At 46.3% G+C, this 27090-nt stretch overlaps 1 protein-coding gene across 4 annotated transcripts in view; it reads right to left on the reverse strand.

Moving 5' to 3' along the window:
• The window catches only part of RFTN1 (raftlin, lipid raft linker 1), a 124625-nt gene that overhangs the window by 27411 nt on the left and 70124 nt on the right, over positions 1 to 27090 (reverse strand). For all 4 annotated transcript variants that reach the window (XM_039521570.1, XM_039521569.1, XM_039521568.1 and 1 more), the window contains 2 exons: positions 16651 to 17086; positions 10613 to 10816 (listed from right to left, as the gene is read on the reverse strand). In XM_039521570.1, the coding sequence (XP_039377504.1) occupies positions 10613 to 10816; positions 16651 to 17086 (640 nt within the window). The remainder of the gene's footprint in view (positions 1 to 10612; positions 10817 to 16650; positions 17087 to 27090) is intronic.

The raw sequence follows: 27090 nt of genomic DNA on the forward strand, positions 1-27090 counted from the left end.
GACATTTTACTTTGTTAATGATCAAAATCTGATCTTTTTTCCCCAGCATGTTAATAAAAAAGGACACAGGCGGAGACCCCCATAAAGTCAATGAGGCTAATTAATCTTGTAGTTTTAAAGAATACCCTTGATTCTGTAAGAGCAAGTTTCATGATCACTTATGTGTTAATGTGTTTATTTTCAACAACATAACTACTTCAGTTTGAACATGCCAAATGAAATATGCCCACGTTAGGCCCCAAATCAATGGGACTGCTCACACGCTTAAAGTTATACACATACTTACATGCTTATGGATGAAGACCAAATAACATAATATTTATTGCCAAATTTTCACAGGCCTCATTATATATGCTTACAATATTAACGAATACATCCACTTGTCCACACAAGTCATATAATCGCACATGCACTTGCAGGTGCAATTACCTGATCTACATGCACAAAGTAATTATTAGCATATGCAAATTAAGGATTGTGTGTGAGCAAAGATGTGCTCACAACTATTGCACGAATTATAAACGTATTTTGGTCACTAGGGCCACTGTTTCCCACCCCTTCTCAATCATATATATAACTGCATGTTCAGCCATTCTCTTGGTTTTCATAGATCATTAGTAAGTAATTTTAGCAGCATGTTCTCCCAGGCCTTAGTCATGTACTCATAAGCAGAAGTCACTAACCAATTCTTTTCTTTAGTGTTTTGCAGTATGCGCTCCATTAAGGAGCTATTTTGTAAGATACACAATTGAGAAGCAATTGAGTTACTGTTCCTTGTAAGATAAATAATCTAAATTATGAAACAATCAACATATATTTCAAAAACAATCACAAAAGATTACTTTGTGTATGATATAATGTACTGTGAATTATTTTTACATTGCTTAATAAAACATGTTTTCAGCCAGCCTGCCTTAAAATAGCTCCTAAATAACACATTTATTTTGGATGACTGATTATAAAGGACCTTGCGCATGTTTTCCCCTTTCCCCCTCCCCAAAAATGACATTTTATAGCATAGTTTCTTTTCATTTTTAATGAAATTATTTTCTGCTCATGGCCATGATCTGTTGTTTTGCAATGGAACCAGATATGCCCAACCAATAGATCACAGAGAGCTGATATGACAGCTAATGAAAATCACACATATCCAAAGAAAAGCAAACCTAGTGATGGATTTTCCATAGAAGAGTGACTTCACGGGCATATTTTGTTCAGTAAACCTGTTATTAAAAGATTTTAGTTATTGTCATATTTGCTATTGGAAATAATGCCGGTAAACCATACAAATTACAGCTGGAAAAGGCGTTTTCAGTCTGAGCCAATGCCTATATTTATTGTCTAGTGCAGGGGTGGCCAACCTGAGCCTGAGAAGAAGCCAGAATTTACCAATGTACATTGCCAAAGAGCCACAATAATACATCAACAGCACCCCACCAATCAGTGCCTATCCTGCCTGCCCCCATAATCAGCTGTTTCACATGCGCAGGAGGCTTATGAGGGGGAGAAGGAGGGGGCAGGAGCGAGGGCATGTAAGGCTCAGGGGAAGGGGCAGGGGCCTTGGGGGAAGGGGTGGAGTGGGGGCAGGGCTTGGGGCAGAGCAGGGGTTTGAGCAGTGAGCACCCCCAGCACAGTGGAAAGTTAGCATCTGTAGCTCCAGTCCCGGAATCAGTGCCTACGTAAGGAGCCGCATATTAACCTCTGAAGGAGCCACAGGTTGGCCACTCCTGATCTAGTGCCTTGTCAAGGCTTCTATCGTTTCCTTTAGTTGGGGTCTTTATTCACCTACATTTACCTGGAGGGAACAGAAACTATCCACACAGCACTTCTTTGACAATGACACTAACATGAATGCAGAGCTCACAACCCATTTGGACAAAGGCAGTGGCCTTCTTTTAAAGGCCAATGATAAAACCATGGGCACAACTGCTGCTTTTTTCCCATGGCTCACAAAGGAGGTGATGCAGAGCCACATCACTCAATAGGTGAGCCAGACATCACAGTACCCCCCAGACCTCCCAGGCATGCAGGGAGCACACCCACTGCTGCACCCCTGACATATCTGCTTGTCCATACAAGTCTGCTTTGCTCTGATCCCACCTCCTTCCCACCCCCCACTTTGGAATGTCTTGAACTCACGGGGTGCTTGAAAGATAGCACTGCTGCCTTCAAGGGAGAACACATCGAAAGTGTGCCCAGCCATTGCATGAGGGCCAGAGGGGGGCTTCTTGAACCTTCTTCTCCCTTTGTGCATCATTCTAGACAGAAACCAGGCACAATCTGGCGCTACGTCTTTTGAAGATATTACTTCGGGGGAATGTCTCTCACATTCAGATTATTATGGTAAAATATAAAGCCCAGGTTTTTAGCAAGCCTTCAGTACTGCAAGCTGTGTTCACAATTACATGGTGAAGAACTGCAGGTGTAGGCATTTGCAACAGTTATTGCACCTATTTACAGGCTGAATTACTTTTTTTTTTTTAAAGATTCAATCAAATCATTAGGCTCTAAACGAGTGCAACTGCAGGTGCAAATTATTCACACCCAAAATAATGAAGGCTATTTTTGTAAGCTTAGGCCTAAAGAAGAAATATGTAAAAATTCTGTTAGTGATTTCTTTTAGGATTCTGTTGGGAAACCAAAAGCATCAAGGAACCATGCCATTTTCCTCAGTTACCTCTGTCCCCACACCTCCAATGACCTCCCTCCAATCCCTTTTAGAATTAAAAAAGGGTCCCAAGAAGCTTGGGTTGATTGATTAAAAAAGGGAAGAAGGAGAATCCAGGGAACTACAGACCAGTCAGCCTCACCTCGGTCCCCGGAAAAATCATGAAGCAGGTCCTCAAGGAATCCATTTTGAAGCACTTGGAGGAGAGGAAGGTGATCAGCAACAGTCAGCATGGATTCACCAAGGGCAAGTCATGCCTGACCAACCTGATTGCCTTCTATGATGAGATAACTGGCTCTATGGATACGGGGAAAGTGGTGGAGGTGATATATCTTGACTTTAGCAAAGCTTTTGAAACGGTCTCCCACAGTATTCTTGTCAGCAAGTTAAAGAAGTATGGATTGGATGAATGGACTATAAATAAGGTGGATAGAAAGCTGGCTAGATTGTCTGGCTCAGTGGGTAGTGATCAACAGCTCGATGTCTAGTTGGCAGCGATATCAAGTGGAGTACCCCAGGGGTCGATCCTGGGGTCGTTTTTGTTCAACATCTTCATTAATGATCTGGATGATGGGATGGATTGCACCCACAAGTTCGCTAATGACACTAAGCGGGGGTGAGGGGGAAGGGTAGATATGCTGGAGGGTAGCGATAGGGTGCAGAGTGACCTAGACAAATTGGAGGATTGGGCCAAAAGAAATCTGATGAGGTTCAACAAGGACAAGTGCAGAGTCCTGCACTTAGGATAGAAGAATCCCATGCACTGCTACAGGCTGGGTACTGACTGGCTAAGCGGCAGTTCTGCCTAAAAGAACCTGCAGATTACAGTGGATGAGAAGCTGGATATGAGTCAACTGTGTGCCCTTGTTGCCAAGAAGGCTAATGGCATATTGGGCTGCACTAGTAGGAGCATTGCCAGCAGATCAAGGGAAATGATTATTCCCCTCTATTCGGCACTGGTGAGGCCACATCTGGAGTATTGTGTCCAGTTTTGGGCCCCCCACTACAGAAAGGATATGAACAAATTGAAGAGAATCCAGCGGAGGGCAATGAAAATGATTAGGGGCTGGGGCAGATGACTTATAAGGAGAGGTGGTGGGAACTGGGCTTATTTAGTCTGCAGAAGAGAAGAGTGAGGGGGGATTTGACAGCAGCCTTCAAATACCTGAAGGGGGGTTCCAAGAGGATGGAGTTAGGCTGTTCTCAGTGGTGGCAGATGACAGAACAAGGAGCAATGGTCTCAAGTTGCAGTCAGGGAGGTCTAGATTGGATATTAGGAAAAACTATTTTATTGGAGGGTGAAGCACTGAAATGGATTACCTAGGGAGGTGGTGGAATCTCCATCCTTAGAGGTTTTTAAGGCCTGGCTTGACAAAGCCCTGGCTGGGATGATTTAGTTGGGGTTGGTCCTGCTTTGAGCAGGGGGTTGGACTAGATGACCTCCTGAGGTCCCTTCCAACACTGATATTCTATGATTCTATAATTCTAAGCTTGATCCGTACTTTCTGTCCTTAAACCACTGGACTGCAAACTAGACAAATTGGACTACAAAGCAATGACCTGTCCAAAAGGCACCTCTTTTCTGGGCTCAAGTGGATCACTCTGTTCAAACAAGAAAGGAAATTTCTGTTAATGAATAACTAAAAAGCTGACTAAGGAGCTAGGGTACAGGTTAGAAAATGTGGAGACTCAGACAAGTGCTCACTATATGCACATGGCTGGCCAGGGAGTATCTTGTATATTTCATTCAAAAATGGCACTTGTAGGACTTAGCTTTAGATGCTAAATATGACCCAATTTATGTAGAAAGTGCACATGCCAAATCTACGTCCAGCAACAGAATGAATGGCAAAGCTCAAACAAGCCCTTTAATTTTTTAAGATAGGGATCCGAAGAAGGGACTCAAGGCTGATATATAAAAGACTGAGATTCAATTCCAGAATCAGTCTTACTTACTCTCTGACTTTAGGCAAGTCACTTAACCTCTCAGTTACTACATCTGTAAAATGGGGATAATAATGCTTGCTTTTGCAAAAGCTCTGAGAGCTACAGATATAAAACATTATGTAAGTGCAAGGTTTGAATATTACTTATTACTATTCTATTTTAGCAGTGAGACAGAAGAGGGAAGGTATATATAAGGAAAATATCTGCCTGTACCTAGAAGTATGCCCCCCCAACTCAGAATAAATATTAGGAAACCTAATTTCATTGTACCTTCCTGGCACTGGGAGCAGCAGTTTGTCTATTCTATCTGGGCCAAGCTGCACAACATCTTTGCATAAAGCACCCATCTCTTTTGTGCAGGGGAGGGCGGGGGGAACAACACAGATAAACAGTTACACTACTTGAAATTCAAAAACGCACCAACTGAAGACAATATCAGAGGCAATGAAGCAGCATCAAAAGAGAGCCACTAGCCAGATTACCACATTGTCGAACCAAAAACAGAGGAAGGGGGTTAAGTGAAGCTGAATAAATACACTAAGGGATAAATAGAACCATGTAAAGTAGTGGAAAAAAGTAAAACTGGAATGCATAGCAATAAAGCTCCAAAATCCTATGGCAGGGATTTATTTCACTTCTCAAACCTTGGAAATGGATTTTCCACATCTGTGACTCAGTCTGATAAGTTTGGCATGGAACAGATTTACATGGAGTTAATGTTGTATGTGTTTTTGATTGAAGTTTTTGAAAGGATACAAGTTTGTGAAACCACTGAGACAGATTAACCTCTTCTCTTAAAAGGAACAGGTCTGGTCACCCCTCAACTGTTAGGATGCCCAACAGGCGATCATAATGGCAGGGATAGCCAAGAAATAAAGTGTTGTAGATGAACTAACAATACACTGGTCTAAATCATACAAGAGAAAGGTTATATGTGGTAGTAGATGCTTTGTGCAGGTTATGGTCTATACAAAAATCCAATAAAATATATTTTCATACACTTGCATAACTGTAGCCTCCACCTGCTCACCCACCCATGCTTGAAGGTTCAAAACAAACCAGCACACACGTCTGAGCCCACTCTGAAATCATCATGTGTGCCTCATTCCACTGCATATTAATCTACTCATGCACAATTCACAGCATTCACATATGTAAATAAACAGTGCGGGGGGCCTGGATCAGTGTTCATGTCGCACTCTCCATCAGTACCCGTCCCAAGCCAGGGAAGCTAATGATACAACCAGCGGACCAAATTCGGTGATAAATCCTGGTCATGTGCCACCTGAGGCACTGTATGCATCTTTTTGAGAATTAGTCTATCATTGGCTGAACTTGCAAGGGCATGCGCTCAGCCTGATGGCATTTTCTTGGCCGTCTATAATGCAATGACTTCTGAACCCCATCTTTGACCAATTCCAAAATTTCAGGGAATGTTTCAGGTATCAATTGGCAGAACCCTATTGATTTAGGAGAGGAAATCAGAAAACTGGAAGGGGAGAAATGGGGGACACACAGAGCCCCGGCATCTGTTTAGCAGAGCCACAGCACTCTGTAATTATCTATAGATAAAAAACATCAGTTGATAGAACCCATCAAAAACTTCTAGCACAGCAATATCCCTATCTCATTTCTTCCTGCCTTCTCAATAGCATTTAACATGTTGACAACCTGAATGACTTATCTCCCACACAGAAAGAAGAGAAATAATAATGGTGGGGGGAAAGGATGCATGGGGAAGAAGAGGTGCCCTGGTATGTGGTGGAAGGAGGGTAGAGGCAGGCATGGGGATCCACAAAGAGCATGTGGCCTTGGTAGAGAAAGGGGGACCCTGCAGTGGAGCTGGGGGGAAGAAGAATTATGGGGCACAGACTCATTGCCATGGGGGGAGGTGGGAATGGGGGACACTCGATACTGCTGGCACATGGGAAGGGGAAGAGGGAGTTGCAGGGAGTCCCTGAAATAAAGGGCGATGCAAAGGAGACACACAGGGTGCTTGCGGGCAGGGGAAATAGAGGGGTGCAAGGAGTCCCCAGAGTGTATTATGAGCTCCACCTAATGAAGATATTTAAAGGTATGTCTACACTTCGAGCTGGAGTTGTAAATTCCAGTTCAAGTTGATATACCCACACTAGCTCTGATCGAGCTAGTGCACTAAAAATAAAGTGTGGACAGAGTGGCATGGGCAGAAGGAGGGGCTAGACACCCCAAGTGCAGTCCCAGCATCTTGGACAGTTATGTACTTGGGTTGGCTAGCCCATCCTGCTGCTTGCACTGCCACAGCTACACTCTATTTTTAGCACACTAGCTTTGTCAGAGCTAGTGTGGGTATGTCGCCGTGAGCTAGAATTTATATCTTCAGCTCGACATTGTAGATATACCCAAAGTATATACCCTAATGTGCAAGAACATGTGTGTTCTGGGACAGAACCATCATGTCTCGAGTCTAGAAAAATAGTCATCCAAAACTTTGCAGGCCACACAACAAGACTCTTTTTTACAATTCCTACAGTAGTCTGCAGTAGTTACACCATCTACCATGCCAGCAGTTTAATGTCTCCCTGATTCCTGTGTGTTTTTCTCATCTTTCAATAAACTCTTCATTAGTGTGATTAATCTCTTGGAAGTCAGTGTATTATATTCATCCAGTTAATTCTCAAATACTAAGTTAGCAAGCCCTGTGTTGCAATCAAACATTGGGCCATTTCCATTAGCAGCGGTTCATTGGGCCACACAGCTGGTCATGCTATTAAAACAAACCATGTTTCGATTTTGTCTGGTTCATGGTGTCATTTTCCTCTCCATCCTCTTAGCTCATGCAACTTCATTCTTTCTCAGACTGAAGGCTCAGAATACAAAGGTTAAATCACCCTCCTTTACCAACAAATGGTCCATTATCACTGCATTTTTTATTAAGGTAAAGATTCTCCCCCATTGTTCACAAAAAGCTATTTTCATTTGGCTGTATAAATATTTGATGCAGGTCTATTGGCAAAATGCTGCTGTAATGTTCTTGCTTGTGATTTAAATGAAGGGTATGGAAAAAGATTTCTTATTTTATCATGACAGCTATACTAGTGGACAACAATTTTCCCACAGCTGTCTTTGAACTATTAAGCCACCTCATCTCTGAAGCTAACCTTTACGTTGTTATTGTTTTTACTGAGTGAAACATACTGGCATAAATTCTACTTGGCGTGTGATCTGTGTGTTAGCCTTTGGCTGAGCTCTCTCTCTCTCTCTCTCACACACACACACACACACACACACACACACACACACACACACACACACACACACACACACACACACACACAGCATAAGTGACCAATGACTACTGTCCAGTGTGACCAGTAATGTCCCAAACATTTTGGTTTTCCAAGCAATTCTTCTATTTTTTTTAAACATTGTAGATATTTTTTAAAAGTCCAAAAGTTGGAAATTCATAGTTAAGGTAACAAGCAAATGTAGGAAAACTAAGAATTTAGAGGACTGTAAATCAACAAAAAACCTAAACATCATCAAATCTGGAAATACTCATCTAAAGTATCAAACACCACGCTTAACTCTGACCCTATTTGCCTTCATCTAGCCTCTTCTTACTGGTGGAAGAACTGCACTAGCTGTCACATGAAAATCTTTATATATTATATATGACTCACAATAATATGGTCTTTTGTTCTCCAATGACATAACCTGCAGCTACACTTCCAAGCTCCCTCAGGTACGGGAGGATTTCAAGCCCATCTTAGAAGGGCAATTAGACTATGGAGGGCCCATAACTCATTAGTTCTGGATGAATATAGAAAATTTGACTTCTGATCTGTGTTTGGAATATGAGGTTTTTGACTAATACTGGGAGAGTAAATGGATAGAGTCAAGTGCTATCATCTCATGGAGAAACAGGGACACCTAGATGTTGTAGTCTTTGATCTTTACCATGAAGGTAGTAAAAGGGCAGGCGTCTATCTGCTACTGAGTGGGTTTAGCCACAGTTTATACAGTGAAGGTCTAGGGCCCGGAATTGAAAGTGATCAAGGATAAACAGCAGAGTTAAGGATGGTGTTGGCACCATACTGACTATTTTTAAGCCTCGTGACATTTAGGTTGAGTCAACAACAATGTTCTAAATTCATTATTTCCATACTTTTTTTCTTGATTTTCAAACTTTTTGCTTTCGCAACAATAAAATTCTAATAATATTGCAAATTAATTGTCTGTTTACAACCTTTACTCTATCTTAACTCTGGATCTGGCCATTTTTACACAATTCTAAACTAACTGTACTATTCAGTTTGTTCAGAAAATAAACAACATTTAAGACTCAGCCTCTAATCCCTCTTCACTGCTGTGTGTAGGCATTTTCCAAGCTCTCTTCAACATAGTATCTGAGTGCATGAACCTCCCCCAGAGCAATATTATGTAAAAGCACTTTTAATGTTTAAATAACAAAAGAATACTTTTCATCTGCTGTGTTTAACAGTACACTGATGAGGGGCCAGGAATAAATACTTGCATTAAAAAGCAGACATAATTGGGCAGATCAGGCTCAGTGACTCATACTTTATAAATTGCAATTTTTATATACACAAAATAAATGACCATTTGTTTCTAAGCAAGTTAACTAGCAATTACAGGACTCGCCAGGAAGCTCTGAGAAAGCATTCCATCATGTGAACTTTGGACCTTCTCTTTGCTGCTATTTGTTGCAGAATGAAAAATTAGGAGTGACTGTTCATTTCCCAATTGAATTTTAACAGGATAAATTAATTTTCTTGTGTTTTATCATTGGCCAAGAGACTTTTGCCAGCAGCAAAAGAGGAAGAAAACCTCTGGCAGCAGTCCTTGTCTCACTTTGCCACAAACCTTGTGCCCCCAAATCAGCGCTCTATCCAGTGAATTACTACTGAGGAGTGGCTAAGCAAACTCAGTGAAGTCAGGGGAATGCGAAGGCACTCAGCAGTCACAGGATCAGGCCCTTATTTCTCTAGTCGTGAGAGGACTACTATCATATTCTTCCAAGAAAGTTAGTTTGTTGTCTATGACCGGAACATTTGTTTTGTCCTAATATTTTCCCTCCCTTGGCCCGTCTTTTCCTTCCCATCCTTCCTGGGTCCTGAACACCTAAGTCAATATTGTCCCTCTCTGTAAGAGGGCTGAGGGCTTGATTTTAAGTAAAGCATTGTGGCCAACTATATTCTAAGTATTGGTTGTGGAGCCAAGAAAGCAGAGTTCAAATCCTGGCAATGATGCTTAATTTTCAGAACAAAACCACTCATTTCTTTGATCTACTCTTCTTACTATAACATCAACAAAACAAATGAACCACCTCACTTCTCCATCACACACTCCAGATCGGAGAAGGCAAAGTAAAAGAGAGATTTATATGTACATTTTGTAATTTTGTGAAGTACTCAGGTGATGGGTGCTGTGTAAGAACCTAGACAGACTGATTATAATGGATAAACGGAATCAGTAGTGTCTTTGCAGTGACCTACACTCAGACCCAGAAGCAGTGTACAGCACAGCAGTTTATAGGAAATGCCTCCCTTAGTTTATTTCAACTGCTTTAAAATGTTGAGATACTATTTCACAAGCTGCTGTGGGGGTGAAATCTACAAGTAATCTGCACGTATGGTATGTGATTCCAGAGTGTAGTTAAAAAAACCAGACTATTCTTTGTTAAAACTTCAAAGATTAAAGATCAAAAACTGACTCGTGTAAATAAACGGATACTATCTGTGTTTGCATACTTCTGTGATTGCAGAAGCATCTCTACAATGTACATAAAATATAACGCATGATCTCAGGGTTCCTCATTCAATCACCAAAGTATTTCCTGTACTTGGCTATTTCCATCACTGAAATAGGTTGATCAAAAATAAAATCTGCTTTGGCTTATCCTAAAAACACGCACCAAATGTCTTCTCTTCAACTACAGTAAGCCCCTTAAAAGGAAAAAGAGTCACAAGGTAGTGCTTTCAGTAAATTCCATACCATTTACCATTCCAAGGCTGAAGATGGCATTCACCAGCAAGCCTCCTTTCCTGAAGTGATCTGTCATGTGCTCCAGCCAATTTGCTTCTAAGCTGTTGACAGTCTGCCCATTCCTGGAGATCTTCATAGGAATCATCACAGTATAGTACTGGCTGCATCTTTGTTGAGTCTTTGGCTTGTTGAAGATAGCAAATATTTCCATTGCTAAAAAAAAGTTTTTAAATAGTAAGACTATAAACAAACATATTGTGATATTATAATTATTGTTTCCTATTATAACTATCATAATCAGATCCTTCTCCTTTTGTCTGCTTGTCTTTCTGTTGTAACCCTTCAGAGCAGGGTCATCTCCTTTACGTGTTTATACAACACCCAGCACAACAGGGTCCCAAATCCTGACTGGAGCCTTATCATAATATAAATATTTACTAGTTGTAATATGGAACTCCTGCTCAGAAGGAGAGTCAACCAGCATAAATAAATAACATAGTAGAAACAAATGAGTTTTACTAGTAAAATTTATCATTGTAGAATATATTACTAGCAAATTCACCCAAATTGTATACTTGTTTGCCTTTGTGTAAGCGCCACAAAGGAGATAGCTACTAACTGTGATATCAAGAACATAGCTCAAATCTGAGATCTTACTGCAAATTTAGGACAAGTAACATTTCCAATGATATGACCTTCCACTAAAGAAGTAAATAACTTATTCTGGTGTTATATGGGTTGCGCACGGAAATGGCAAGTGGGAGAGCCAAGATCAGGAATTCACAGTGGATCAAACAAATATAGAGGCCAAATGGGTCTGAGAAGAGGCAAAGCAGTAAGAGATGAGCAGAAGAACAGGAAGGAAAAGTGGAATTGTGAAGATCCCTAAAGATAAGGGCATTAGCTAGATACTGGTGTGTGTAATGTAGCTTCCAGCCCACCTGAGGAGCGATTAATTTAATCTCATCATTAGGTAAGTCTCAGTAGACAACAAAATCACCACAGACATCTGCAATATTGGGGCTAAGTGGGAGTTAAAGAGATAATCAAAACTCCCAGGAAGGAAGGAACACTAATTTAACAGTAAAACGTCTAAAATTAAAAATATTCATATATTGTTATTTTACATATTAGTGGCCTGATTAATGGCCTAGTGAAGTCAATGGTAAAGCTCCCATTGATTTCAAACACAGCAGGAATGAACCCCACTTGAACTGATTTTTTTTTCAAAGGGAATAAAAACAATAAAACATTCAGGAAGCCCATTAACTTGGAAGTATCTCATATTATATTGTAAAGGTAATATCTTCTAATCTCAGGTGTTACTATGATACAGTCACTCTGACAGTTCTTTCTCATGGAGGCCTCATCGTGGAACTAAAAGAACACAAAGCAAACAGGGACAATTTAGAGTAAGTCACTACTGTGAACAAAGATGGTGGAACTGGGTTCCATAGGATTACAATGCCAATGACTTAGCTAAAGCCTGGTTGAAGTAAGCATGGTGGAGAGCGAAAAGCTAATGAAGGCTTAATCAAGTACAGAGAGTGTACCTCAGAGAAGAGCTCAATACTCTCTCTATATAAAGGAAGGTTGGGAAACAACAGCTGATGGGTCCTGGAGGAAGGGGATGCAGAGAAGAGACATATCTCAAAATTAACACCACCAAGGGGATGTTCACAGGAATTCACTCACTACACACCACTTGTTTAGAAAGAACAAAGTGATGATAAGGTGACTCAAAAGGGTATAATACTCAAAAAAGCATATAAACAGAGAACATAAATAAATCAGGAAAGATGCTAACTATCTGGAGATAAACCAGGACATGATTATTAAAGGTAGAAATAAATGGAGAAGGTTTTTTGTGGATATGATAACTATAACACTTTTAAACTTAGAAATAAAGGGAAGTAGGGAGGTAGGCTATTTTGATTTGGTTTTGAGCTGTGCAGGTCTGATCCTACACACATTTGTGGTTAACTGGATTCTTTCATTGGCCTTAATAGGCATTAGTCCAGGCCCTTGATGACGTGAGTGAAAGTGTAAATGTAGGTAAACAAACATTAGCAAGAAAAATCTGGTCTGGTTTGTAATCAGAACTAACTTGATATCAAAGAAGTCCTGTCTACACTTGAAAATAGACCATTATTGACAATGATTTTCAGCAAAGTGTAAAAAGATCAAAATCCTCTTCAGTACAGTTCAGAAAGCATGGTATTTTCTGAACTGTTACTCAAAATATTTAATCCTGGTTACATGTACATTTAAAATCATTCTCAATCCAGGTTTGGAGGACCCCTTGATGAAAGCCACTGTCAATAATGGTTCAATTATTGACAGGTATACAAGCAGAAAGGACAAAGATTCTGAATTTCAAAAGAAATAAGAGAAGAGAGGAATTCAGTAAAGAAAAAAAACCAGAAAAGAGAAATGTTCAACTACTACTACTACTACTATTATTTGTGTAGCTAAGCTGGGGATTGGCTCTTTACAGGTATAAAAATAAACATGTTGGCTCAAGAATGTAACAGTAGATACAGATAATAAAGTCAAGAGAACAACTTCTACATAAGGGGAGAATTAGCTAGGTGACAACACAAAGGCAGGTGGGAAAAGCACTTGGAAGAATTTCTTGTGAGAAAGTACTGTATGCCAGTGAGTTGTATACAATATTTGGCAATACATACACATGGGAATAGAAAAAGGTCAATGTGGATAAACAAAGACATGCAAAGAGTAATAAAAAATGAGAAAAAGTCATGTGGGCTCTACAAAATAATTAGGCAAAGACACAGATCAGCTAGCGTAAAAATGACATTGTAAGAGTGTAAGAATGAGAAACACAAAGGGTTCATTTATATTGCAGCTGGAGATGTAATTTCCAACTCAGGTGGACATACACATGTCAGTTTTGATTAAGCTAGAGTGCTACAAGAGCAGTGTAGCTACAGTGGCAGCACAAGCTAGCTGCCTGACTACAATCCCATCCAAGACCCTACATAAATTCTTGAGTGGACAGCCTATCCTGCCTCCCATGCCGCCGTGGCTACCCTGCTGTTTTTAGCACATTAGCTCAATCAAAGCTAGTGCAGGCATGTCTACACAAGCTGGTAATTAAACATCCAGCAACAGTATAGACATACCCTAAATTAAATAATGAAATGAAGACTGCACAAACTGTAACAAATACTACAACCATTTAAAAAAGATGAATTCAGGAGAAGAAAAGTCCAAGAGAGAGCAGAGACTGTGTGGTGAAAGAAAAGGGAAACAATGCAAAAATTATGCAAGGATTCAGTGTTCACAAGGGAGGATGAAGGGTTGATGCCAAAGACTGAAATTCATTTTCCAGGGAAGAAAAAGGAAGCACTGAAAGAACTCACGGGCACTCAAGAATAATAAAGAAATCAGCTATATGGTGGGGACAATATATTTGGAAAAATCCAGCTACCGGTGAGATACTTCATAAAATTGTCTTCTCCGATCCTCATTCTTGGAAAATGGAAGCATTACTCAACCCGCACACTGGCTGAGAAGTACTCTCAAATCAGAAAGCACTCAAAGAAAGAAGTTAAACAAAGAAGGTCAGCAGAGAATGAGAAACTGAAGATCTTGTCTAGTGAATCAGCAGCTGGGGTGAAATTTTTGGGGGTTTCCAGAAGGCCTTAAAATAAGTTCCACAACTAAAAGGTTCAGTACAATTGTCAGAAAGTTGGGCACAGATGAGCTATCTCAGAGTCCGTAGATAGATGGAATTAGGGAATGGAAACCGTTTGTGGCAGACAGACAAGTGGTGCCTTTCAGGAAATCAGATTAGAATCGGGTTTTCCTGACTTTATGTATCCAATGACCTGGATAAACTTCATAATACATTGCACAGACTACAAGAATGGGCAAATGCAGTAAGAGGCTCATACAATTCAGTGTAGAAAAGTGTAAAGCTAAGGAGAAAATAAAACGTGGAACATGAGTATTCTGAAAAGTACTCTTATGTAAGAAAGAGAGAGTAACTTGCCTGGCTGAACTGGATATACTCCTTGTTTAGAAGCAGTTGCAAATGCAAATACAATGCTGAGATGCATAAGGGTCTAATACAAATCCAGATAAACTATTCTAATAAGAGACAAATGCAACCACTTTGGGATATACTTTGGATAAATCTGGCTGCTTTACTGTCCCACAAACAATGAAGAAAGTATAGTAAAAGCTGGCCAGTTTGATTCAGCCCCCCTCAAAACTTAGTTATGTAAAAATACAAATAATCAGGCCAATATTCTATGGAGGAGGCTAAGAAGTCACTCTCACTATCAGATATAGAATCCTAAGAGGAACAGAACAGTTTGGACGTGCTTATGTAAAATATAAGGCATGGGAATAAACTACAACCAAGGAGATGATGGTTGTGAAAATAATTAAGGTGGGATTTCATTATATAAAGTAATAATTAATACCAAATGGACAACTAAGCAAAACAGTATGAGAAACTAGTGTAAAAAGTGTTTTATAAGAAGCTAGACAAGAAAGGGAAAAATATTATAAGGTCTAATTGTTAATCATGAGATTCAATTCAGAATAATTTGGGAAAAGGTAAGAGTAAACATTTCCTTCCCCCAATGACACTGTGTGTTTCTAAATTGTTCTAACCCGTGTCTTATTTGTAATTGCAGGTGAAGCTACTGAGTACCCCACACAGAAGTAAACAGATCAAATAGGGAGTCTGGTGGCATCTCCCTGCCAAGATTTTTTTTTAGTGGTGCAAAATGGCACATTTAAAGTAGAATGTGCAACTAGAGGACAACAAAACAGACAAAGGAAAATAGTTTATGATGAACCACCCTCCACTAACAAATACATAAGAATAAGACAGGGCTGGCCAGAGGATTCAGGGGGCCTGGGTTCTTCGGCGGCGGGGGACACCTGCTTCGGCGGTAATTCGGCAGCGAAGGGTCCTTCCGCTCCGGGACCTGCCGCCGAAGTGCCCCGAAGACCCGCGGCGGGGCCCCCCTGCCGCCAAATTACTGCCGAAGTGGGACCCGCCGCTGAAGTGCCAGGTCTTCAGCGGCAATTCAGTGGCGGGGAGGTCCCTCAGAAGGACCCCACCACCACCGAATTGCCACCGAAGACCCAGAGCGGAAGAAGCTCCGGGGGCCCCAGCCCTGCGAGAGTTTTCTGGGGCCCCCGGAAGCAAGTGAAGGACCTCGCTCCAGGGGCCCCGAAAAACTCTCGTGGGGGCCCCTGCGGAGCCCGGGGCCTGGGGCAAATTGCTCCACTTGCCCCGCCCCCGGGTGGCCCTGGAATAAGAAGATGAAAATGATCAAGTGTAATGAGAATGAACATTTACCATGAATAACTATCCCTTCCCTCTTACTGCTATCTGATGCTGTCCTAACTGGAGATCTGCAACTCCCATCTCCACTGGTCTGAGAGTCTAGATCCTCTGTGTTCTCAGAACTCTTGGCCTGGTTTATTTTCTGCTATCTGTTCACCTACAGTGGTGCTGATACACACTGAAAGGGTTTGAGGACTGTCCCATTTGTGAATGAGAACTGTAAAGCCTTCTCAGGCACATTATCATCTTTTCAGATGGGGAAGTAGTAGATCAAAATCAACCAAGCTCAGGAGCTCTGAGGACTTCAGTACCACAAGCAGGGAGCAGTAGCAAACAAACCCAGATGAACAGCAAGCATATGAACTTTCCATGTGAGAAAGAGGCAAAAATAAGTTAAAGAGGGAAGCCCAAATCTGAGACGACAACTGCCCCCTGCAAACGACAACCCCACTAAAATAGCACAGAAGGATAAACCTAATTGGTCACAATGGAGTTGTGCCTGATCTTTTATTGCTCCTATGAATGCCTAAAAACTCATGATTAAATGATTATGAAGTGTGCAGCCAAGTTGAAAAGTGGGTTAAAAGGTTTTATTATTCATAGTGCGCATCTTTTCCCTGTTGCAATGCTACAATCACTCTTCCAAGATGCTGTGATCATAACAAGGGCAGTTTAAAACTTGCTTGTTCATATCGGAGGTCACTACAGTACTTACTTCCAGTAAGTGGTTCTGTACACAATGCTGATGTGTCGCTTTGTGCTACCCCTTCTTGATTCTCTGTTGCTTCTCTGAGTCTTCGTGAAACACTCGGGCTCTCTCCTTGAAACTGCTCTCCATTCTCCCCTGCAGAGTTTAAGCTCAGATGCTCAGTAACTGGTTCTTCCCCTCTTACATCCCCACTGAGCTCTACACTCTGGCCAGCATTTTCCTCACTTGGGGCTGGTGCACTGCATCCATTGGCATCATCTGCTTTCTTGCTATCCAATGAAGCATGATCCTCTGAATAGTTTGATGTATTTTTGACATCTTGTGGTTGTGCAGAGTTGTTACTGGTGGGTGCCACTGCGGTGAAGGCCTGGGAGTTCACCTGGGAATTGTACTGAGGTATAATTCCAACAAACTTCAAGCCTTGACTTGCTGCATCTTGAATCTACAAATCAAAGGAGATTATGTTTTAATTTGCAAGTTGTCTTATAGGACTAGACATATTCTGAAAATAACACACTTAATGGGAACTAGCATGTAATTTTAGTATTTCATCTGTTACTATAGGACATTCTCATAATTAGCTTTACATAAAATGTTAAATTCTAGAGAAACAGAATGACACAAGTTTTTTCAACTGTCTGTGAAATGTGAAAATCAAAAAAGAAAGAGAAAGGCCTGTGCAATGACATGCACATTGGATTTCTTCATTGGGAATGAATATCTGTGTTTGAAAGGCTTTATTTATGACACATTAGCAGATGTAGCTTTGCCTAACCCAAGCTTTATAGTGCCAGGTTAAAGACACCTGGAGTTGAACAACACTGCATATTCTGCTCCATAACAGAATGTTGTGTATTCTGCTTACTCGATGGGTATGCAAGTGAAAGTCCCACAAATTCCCTGGGCTACATATACATCTTTGTTAGCCCCTTATTTTAAATTGAGGAACAAATGACAAACTTTCACATGATGAGAGTATAAAGAACAAAGTTATTGTAGTACCATTTTAGTATTTGAACTAGTTCTAGAGATAAAGATACATTTGGAATAAAAATGTCTGTGTGGATAAACAAAGAAGCATAATGAATAATCAAATTTAAGATTTATTTATAATTCACAGAATCATAGAAGACTAGGGTTGGAAGAGACCTCAGGAGGTCATCTAGTCCAACCTCCTGCTCAAAGCAGGACCAATACCAATTAAATCATCCCAGCCAGGGCTTTGTCAAGCCAGGCCTTGAAAACCTCTAAGGATGGAGATTCCACCACCTCCCTAGGTAACCCATTCCAGTGCTTCACCACCCTCCTAGTGAAACAGTGTTTCCTAATATCCAACCTAGACCTCCCCCACTGCAACTTGAGACCATTGCTCCTTGTTCTGTCATCTGCCACCACTGAGAACAGCCAAGCTCAATCCATTTTGGAACCTCTTTTCAGGTATTTGAAGGCTGCTATCAAATTCCCCCTCCTCTCTTCTGCAGACTGATCAAGCCCAGTTCCCTCAGCCTCTCCTCGTAAGTCATGTGCCCCAGCCCCCTGATCATTTCTGCTGGACTCTCTCCAATTTGTCCACATCCTTTCTGTACTGGGGGCCCCAAAACTGGACTCAATTCTCCAGATGTGGCCTCACCAGTGCTGAACAGAGGGGAAAAGACAGTTACCATTTCTGTAACTAGTGTTCTTCGAGATGTGTTGCTCATGTCTATTCTACAATAGATGTGCGTGCTCGCCACGTGCACTAGTGTCAGAAGTTTTCCCCCTAGCAGTACCCGTAGGGGAGCACCCCTAGCAACCCCTGGAGTGGCGCCTCTATGGCGCGGTATAAGGGGCGCTGCGCGCTCCCCCCACCCTCAGTTCCTTCTTGCCAGACAACTCCGACATGAGCAACACATCTCGAAGAACACCAGTTAACGAAAAAGGTAACTGTCTTTTCTTCTTTGAATGATTGCTTATGTGTATTCCACAATAAGTGATTCCAAGCTATATCTGTTGGAGGTGGGTAGGAGTTCACAGATTCTTCAGCCCTGCTGAACCCAGCGTCCTCCCTGGTTTTGGAGACGATCGCATAATGCTAGGTGAAAGTGTGAACTGAAGACCACGTAGCAGCCCTACAAATGTCCTGAGCCCTAGTCAAGTGTGCCCTCACAACTGATGGCGGGGGGATTCCCGCCAGGTCATAACAGGTACAGATACACGATGTGATTCAGTTGGAGAGCCGCTGCATCGAGATCAGCCGAGCCTTCATGTGTTCGGCTGAGGCGATGAACAGCTGTGAGAACTTTCTGAACAGTTTTGTCCGCTCCAGGTAGAAAGCCAGAGCACATCGCACATCCAGCATGTGGAGGTGGCGCTCCTCACTGGACAGGGGGGCTTGGGGCAGAGGACCAGCAGGAAAATATCCTGACCCATGTGGTAGGCAGAGACCACCTTTGGGAGGAACGATGGATGTGGACAGAGCTGGACCTTATCCTTATGGAACACCATATACGGGGGCTCGGAGGTCAGGGCCCTGAGTTCCGAGACCCGTCTAGCTGCCGAGTTGCAAACAGGTCCACCGGGGGAGTTCCCCACTCTTGGGTGAAGAGACCACTCGTGCTGAGAGGAGAAGTCCCTGCACAAGCGATTCACCTGTGAATTCCGGGCACCCGGTAGGGTGGTAGGCCTGTAGGCAAATGTCGTGGGCTATACAGAAGTCCCACAGCTTGAGGGCTTCCTGGCAAAGGGCAGAGGATCGGGCCCCGCCTTGCCTGTTGACGTAAAACATTGAGGCCGAGTTGTTCATGAGAACTCTGACCTCCAGGTGTGAGCAGAAAGCCATGCACACCAGCCTCACCGCCCTGAGCTCCTTGACATTTATGTGGAGGGCCAGGTCCTGCACAGACCACAGACCTTGAGCCTGAATGTCTCCCACCTGGGCTCCCCACCCAGGTCTGATGCATCGGACACCAGTTCCATCGACGGGGGCCTGCCTCTGAACGGGACCTCATCCTGAGTCTGGCGTGGCGGACCACATACATGCACGCCGACATGTGATCTAAGAGCTGGAGGCACGCTCTGGCTGTTGTCACTGGAAACCTTGTGACCGTGCCGATGAGCCTTTTCAGGGTCTCGAATCTGTCCTGAGGGAGGGAGGCTCTGGCCGACATGGCGTCCAGGACCGCCCTGATAAACTCTATGCATTGTACCAGGACTAACGTGGACTTGGTATCATTTACCAACAGGCCCAAAGTGGCACAGATGGACAGGAGCGCCACGTGATCCCACACCTGCGACCAGGAGCTGCCCTTGACCAGCCAGTCATCCAGATAGGGGAAGATCTGGACCCCGCGGTGCCTGAGGTAGGCTGCTACCACCAACATACACTTTGTAAATACACCTGGAGGCAGCGGACAGGCTAAACGGGAGGACTGTAAATTGGTAGTGCTCCCGCCAAACCGTGAAACGGAGGAAGCGTCTGTGCCCCTCGAATATATGGATGTGGAAGTACGCGTCCTGCAGCTCGAGGGCAGTGTACCAGTCCCCAGGATCCAGGGAGGGAATGATGGAGGCCAGGGAGACCATACGGAACTTGAGCTTCACCATGTACCGGTTCAGGCCTCACAGGTCCAGAATGGGCTGAGCCCTCCTTTGGCCTTCAGGATAAGGAAATAGCGGGAGTAGTAGCCCTTGCGTTTGACCTCCACTGGCATCACTTCCACCGCTCCTAGGCCAAGGAGCCGCCCCACCTCCTGCTCAAGCAGAGCCTCGTGAGAGGGGTCCCCCAGGAAGGACGGGGGTGGAGGGTGGTTGGGCGAGGTAGAGGTAAACTGGAGGGTGTAACCCCAGGAGATGGTGTTGAGGAAAAGACGGTTACTCACCGTAGTAACTGTTGTTCTTCGAGATGTGTTGCTCCTATCCATTCCAGTTAGGTGTGCGCGCCGCGCGTGCACGGCTCTTTGGAACATTTTTACCCTAGCAACTCCGGCGGGCCGGCTGGGCGCCCCCTGGAGTGGCGCCGCCATGGTGCTGAATATATACCCCAGCCGGCCCGTCCGCTCCTCAGTTCCTTCTTGCCGGCTACTCGGACAGTGGAGAAGGAGGGTGGGTCTGGAATGGATAGGAGCAACACATCTCGAAGAACAACAGTTACTACGGTGAGTAACCGTCTTTTCTTCTTCGAGTGATTGCTCCTATGCATTCCAGTTAGGTGATTCCCAAGCCTTACCTAGGCGGTGGGGTTGGAGTGAGACGTGGCAGAGTGTAAGACTGCTGAGCCGAAGGCTGCATCGTCTCTGGATTGCTGCACCAACGCGTAGTGGGAAGCGAAGGTGTGGACAGAAGACCAGGTAGCCGCTCTACAGATGTCCTGGATGGGGACATGGGCCAGGAAGGCCGGCGAGGCTTGCACTCTCATCGAGTGAGCGGTGAGGCGGCATGGTGGCACGCGAAAGCTCGTAGCATGTCGGATACATGCCGTTACCCAGGAGGATCCGCGCGAGGAGAAGACCGGCTCGCCTTTCATGCGGTCGGCAACTGCTACAAACAGCTGTGGCGCGAAGGGCCGGCGGGCTTCGATATAAAGCGAGGGCCCTGCGGACGTCGAGGGTGTGAAGCTGCTGCTCGCGAGGTGAGGTGTGCGGCTTCGGGAAGAAGACCGGGAGGAAGATCTCCTGATTGAGGTGAAAGGCCGGGTGTGGCTGAAGCTGCACCTTGTCTCCGTGGAATACGGTGTATGGTGGACTAACCGTTAATGCACGGAGCTCAGAAACTATGTAATTGCGTAATTGCAACTAGGAAGGCTGTCTTCCAGGAGAGGTAGAGCAGAGAGCACGTGGCCAGAGGCTCGGCCATAGGCGCAGAATGAGATTTAAATCCCAGGTGGTAAATCGCCAGGTCGGATACAAGCGGTCCAGGCCTTTAAGGTTGGAGAAGATGGACCGACCTCCCATGGATGGACGAAAGGTGGACACTGCTGCCAGGTGCACCTACAAGGAGGAGACCGCAAGACCTTGCTCCTTAAGGTACCAGGATCGCAGGGATAGGGACTACGAAGGGATTGAGGCCGCGTTGGTCACACCAGAGCACGAAACGCTTCCATTTTGCGAGGTAGGTGGAGCGAGTGGAAGGCTTTCTGCTCTAGCAGGCTTTCTGCTGTACTTGCTGTACTGCCGCCGAACAGTCCCTCTCTGCATGGGTCAACCACGCAGGCACCAAGCTGTAAGATGGAGGGACTGCAGGTTCGGATGGCGGAGTCTGCTGAAGTCCTGCATGATGAGGTCCGGCCACAACGGAAGGGTCATGGGATCCTGAACGGAGAGCTCGAGCAACAGGGTGTACCAATGCTGCCTTGGCCAGGCCGGAGCGACGAGTATGAGGAGGGCCCTGTCCCTCCGAAGCTTGAGCAGCACCCGGTGTATGAGCGGGAAAGGAGGGAAGGCGTAGAGGAGGTGATCCGTCCAGGAGCAGAGGAATGCGTCCGACAGGGAGCCTGGAGAGCGACCCTGGTACGAACAAAACTGGTGACACTTTCTGTTCTCCTTGGAGGCAAACAGGTCTATCTGGGGAAACCCCCACCTCCGGAAAATTGTGTGCACGACATCTGGGCGTAGGGACCACTCGTAGGCGAGGAACGACCTGCTGAGATGGTCGGCCAGTGTGTTCTGCACTCCTGGAAGAAAGGACGCTTCCAGGCGAATCGAGTGGGTCACGCAGAAGTCCCACAGGAGCATCGCTTCCTTGCAGAGTGGGGAGGAGCGGGCTCCGCCCTGCTTGTTCACATAGAACATCGCCGTCGTGTTGTCCGTGAACACCGCCACGCATCGGCCTTGCAGACGGGCGCGGAAGGTGTGGCACGCCAGGCGGATTGCTCGCAGCTCCCTGACGTTGATGTGGAGGGAGAGCTCCTGGGGCGACCAGAGACCCTGGGTGTGAAGGTCGCCCAGGTGGGCCCCCCATCCCAACGCCGAGGCATGCATGGTGAGGGTGACGGATGGGTGAGGGGGGCGGAACGGAACTCCTGCACACACAACCTGTGGGTCCAGCCACCAGTTGAGGGAGTTGAGGGTCGGTTTCGTGACTGTGACTACCATGTCTATGGAGTCGCGGTGCGGGCGGTACACTGACACCAGCCAGGATTGAAATGGGCGAAGGCGCAGTCTCGTGTACGCGGTGACGAACGTGCAGGATGCCATGTGACCCAGGAGGTGTAGGCAGGACCGAACTGTTGTAGTGGGAAAGGTGTGCAGGTCCCGGATGATGGACACCATAGTCTGGTGCCGAGGTCGAGGGAGGCAGGCCCTGGCCACCGTGGAGTCGAGGACCGCTCCGATGAACTCCACTCTCTGCGATGGAGTCAAAGAGGACTTTTCGGCATTGACGAGAAGGCCCAGTACCTGAAACAGGGATAGTATTTCAGACATTTGATCTGCTACCAGTTGTCGGGATGGTCCGCGAACCAGCCAGTCGTCGAGATACGGGTAGACGTGAATGTGACGATGGCGGAGGGATGCAGCAACTACTGCCATGCACTTGGTGAAGACCCTCGGCGCGGTGGACAGGCCGAAGGGTAGTACCGCAAACTGGTAGTGCGCACTGTTGACCACGAAACGCAGGTAGCGTTGATGGGGAGGGTAGATCGCGATATGGAAGTACGCGTCCTTCATATCGAAGGCGGCAAACCCGGATCCAGGGAGGGGATAATAGACCCCAGGGATAACATGCGAAATTTGAGCTTGACCAGGTACTTGTTGAGCTCCCGGAGGTCCAGTATAGGCCAGAGACCTCCTTTCGCCTTGGGGATGAGAAAATAACGGGAATAGAATCCCCTGCCCCGCATATCGTGCGGCACCTCCTCTATGGCACCCAAGCTCAACAGAGTCTCGACCTCTTGTAGGAGGAATTGCTCGTGAGAGGGGTCCCTGAAGAGGGACGGGGAGGGTGGGGGCGAAATAAACTGAAGGCGGTACCCGTGCTGGATAGTATGAAGTACCCAGTTGTCCGTCGTTATTTGGGACCACGCCGGGAGGAAGTGAGAAAGGCGGTTGCAAAATAAACGGGAAGGATCCAGGGAAGAGACTGATGGGCCGTCCTCGGGCGTCCCGTCAAAACGCCTGCTTGGGCCCTTGCGGGGCCTTGGACGACGCCTGGGCCTGGTTGCGCTTGTTGCCGGATGGCCTACGGTGGTTTAGACCATTTCGCCGACTATTATACGGCCGCGACCTGGCCTGGGTAAAAGGCCGGTAGGGCTGCTGTTGCCGGAATGACCTCCTCTGGGTAGCCGGTGTGTGCATACCCAGAGTGCGAATAGCGATACGACCATCCTTGAGGGTCTGAATCCTGGAGTCCGTTTTCTCCGAGAACAGACCGTGAGTCTCAAAGGGGAGGTCCTGTAGGGTATATTGCACCTCCGGCGGCAAGGTGGAGGACTGCAGCCAGGAGATGCGCCGCATGGTCACTCCTGAGGCCAAAGTTCTGGCCCCTGAGTCCGCCGAGTCCAGAGCAGCCTGGATGGAGGACCAGGAGGCTTTCCTGCCCTCTTCGATGAGAGCAGAGAACTCCTGTCGGGAAGCTGTCGGGATCAGCTCCGAGAACTTAGTCAGGGACACGAAAATGTCGAAGGTGTAATGAGCTAGGAGGGCCAACTGATTGGCAATCCGGAGCTGGAGACCCCCTGCCGAATACACCTTTCGGCCCAACAGGTCCATGCGTCTGGCGTCCTTGGACTTTGGCGCCGGGGCTGGCTGTCCATGCCTCTCGCGGTCATTAACAGACTGCACTACGAGGGAGTCTGGAGTGGGGTGGTTGTACAAATACTCGTATCCAGTGGGGGGAACCGAGTATTTTCGTTCGACACCCCGTGTGGTAGGAGGGACGGACGCCGGTGACTGCCAGATGGTAGTGGCATTCTTCTGGATAGTCCGGATGAACGGGAGGGCCACCCGCAGCAGGGCCTCAGCTCCGATCACGTTGGTCACCGGGTCATCGTCCTCCGGGACCTCCGCCACCGGGAGGTCAATAGCCTTTGCCACCCTGCGAAGAAGGTCCTGGTGGGCCCGCAAGTCAATCGGAGGGGGGTCCGCCATAGAGACCCCCGCTACCGCCTCATCCGGTGAGGAAGATGAGGATAGAGTCTGGACCACCACATCTGTCGGTGGTTGCTCAGGAGGGTGGGAAGCCGTATCGTGCCCCGGATGCTCTGCGGGACCAGGTGGCGACAGGGCCTCACCCGGTGGTGATGGGGGAGGCCTGCTCACTGTGGCTTCTGGCACCCTGTGTTCAGCACCCGCGGGACGCGGGGGGAAAGGGAGCCCTTGGGGCTCATGGTAGGCCCAGGGGACCCAAAAACCCCACTGCTGTGGTCCAAGGTCCTGGTTCTGGGTGCCAGCCCGGAGATCTCTCCCGCTGCCCGCCTGAGAGGCGACTGACGGCTGGCGTGAAGGCCACGGGGGGGCAGAGGCGCTGATGGAGTGCGCCGTGGAAGGTGGCAGTTTGTCCCCGGACGGTGCCGAGGATCGGTGCCGACCGTCGCGGTGCCAGGATGGAGATCGGGACCGTCGATTGCCTCGGTACCGGGAGCATGACCGCGATCTCGATCGGCGGTGACGGGAGCGGCTTCGGGAGTCGCGGTGCCGAGAACGGTACCGGGAGCCAGACCTCCTACGGTACCGGCGGTCCGGTGACTGGGACCGGGAGCGTCGCCGGGAGTGCAACCGGTACCGCGATGCTGAGCGGTACCGGGACTGCGACCGGTGCCGAGACGGAGAGCGGTACCGAGACGTTGATCGGTGCCGGGATCGGGATCGGCGTGACGGCGACCGTTTCCTGGATCGGGACTGGGACCGAGACTTGGAGCGCCGTCTATCCCGTCTGTCAGGGGTCGGGGGCCGCATCATTGCCGGCTTGCCCACCGACTGAACAGCCCGCACCGGCGGTGCCGGGGGCCGGAGGCTCGGTGCCTCTGTGAGCTCGATGAGCTCTCTCGCCATCGAGAACGTCTCGGGCATGGACGGGAGATGCAGCTCGACCGCGGTTGGCACCGGGGAGCAGGGAGGTACCGGACTCGACGGCTCTTGAGGTGCCGGAGTCAACGGAACCGTGCACGGCTTGTGCACTACCACAGCCGGTGCCTCTTCTTAGCCTTCTTGGCATGGCCGATGGACAGGGAGTGGTGCCGACTGGTAGATGGTGCCTGGGGGTCGCCGCACACTGACATCACGGTGCCCGGTGCTGACTCGGAGCAGTGCGCCAGGGTCGAGGGTCAACGCCGACTCATGAGGATAGCCTAGAGCCTAATGTTTCCCTCTCTCTTGGTGCAAGGCTTAAACAACTTGCAAATCTTGCAGCTATCGCTGAGTTTCACTCAAACAGCGTAAACGGTCCGCATGCGGATCACTCATTGGCATCAGGCGCCTACAAGTGTAGCACGACTTAAAACCCAGGGCACGGGGCATGGTCTGCCCTGGGCGCACTAGCTAAACTAAACTAAAACTAATTGAGTACTAACTACAGGTCACATACACTGAATGAACAGGAGATCTGGGGACAAGCTACAGCAAAGCTGGAGCAGAGCAGTTCCGAAGCAGCTTCACTGGCGACAAAAAGGAAATGAGGGTGGGGGGAGCGTGCAGTGCTCCTTATACCGCGCCATGGAGATGCCACTCCAGGGGTCACTAGGGGCACTCCCCTACGGGTACTGCCAGGGGAAAAACTTCCCACACCGGTGTCAGGGAGAGAGGAGACTGGCTGCTAATTCATGCATCAGAATCCCCTCTGGGAGAAGAAAGACACTAGTGACTAGTGGGTTTGTGGTGCATATTCTTAGTTATTTTGATTTAAGCAAAACCGCAAATTATAAAAAGAAAAGGCCTCAAACTGTAGGAGCTCTTCAACCTCAGGCTAATACTGTGTTTTCAAGGCAAATAATCCAGCAGAATCAGAGCATACTGGTTATTCTCTACAGTTCTGATTAATATGAACCTAAATAAAAGCAGCTCAGGCTTTTCAATTGCAAGTGAAAGAATGAATTATCCAGTGAACCCATCACATTAGTTCTACCGCACTGGGAAGTGAGGTGGGTGGGGAAGAAGGTTGAGATATTAACAATTTTATTTAACACTAAAAAATAAAGAGGAAGCTCATTTCTGCATTTTGCCCCCACCCACGGACATTTTTTATGAATCATCTATTTCCTGAGAATCACATTACTGTGCTGAATATATACACAACCTACAGGTGACATCTGATCAACACAGAGAACTTCCTCTTTCAAACCATTGGGATTTTTCATGTTTAATTAACCTTTAAAGAGTGTGATGGTAGGAACTGAAGCATGGTTCCCCAGGAAACAGGCTGACAGCAGGACGAGTTTGCAGATGGACAGGAGCTGCTGACTGGAGTGAGGCTCATTGCTAAACTGGGATAATTACCACAGTGCAATCTCATCTCAATTAACAGGAAAGTAAAAATGCT

This window comes from Mauremys reevesii, linkage group 2, assembly GCF_016161935.1.
Source record: "Mauremys reevesii isolate NIE-2019 linkage group 2, ASM1616193v1, whole genome shotgun sequence".
NCBI classification, from domain to species: domain Eukaryota; kingdom Metazoa; phylum Chordata; order Testudines; family Geoemydidae; genus Mauremys; species Mauremys reevesii.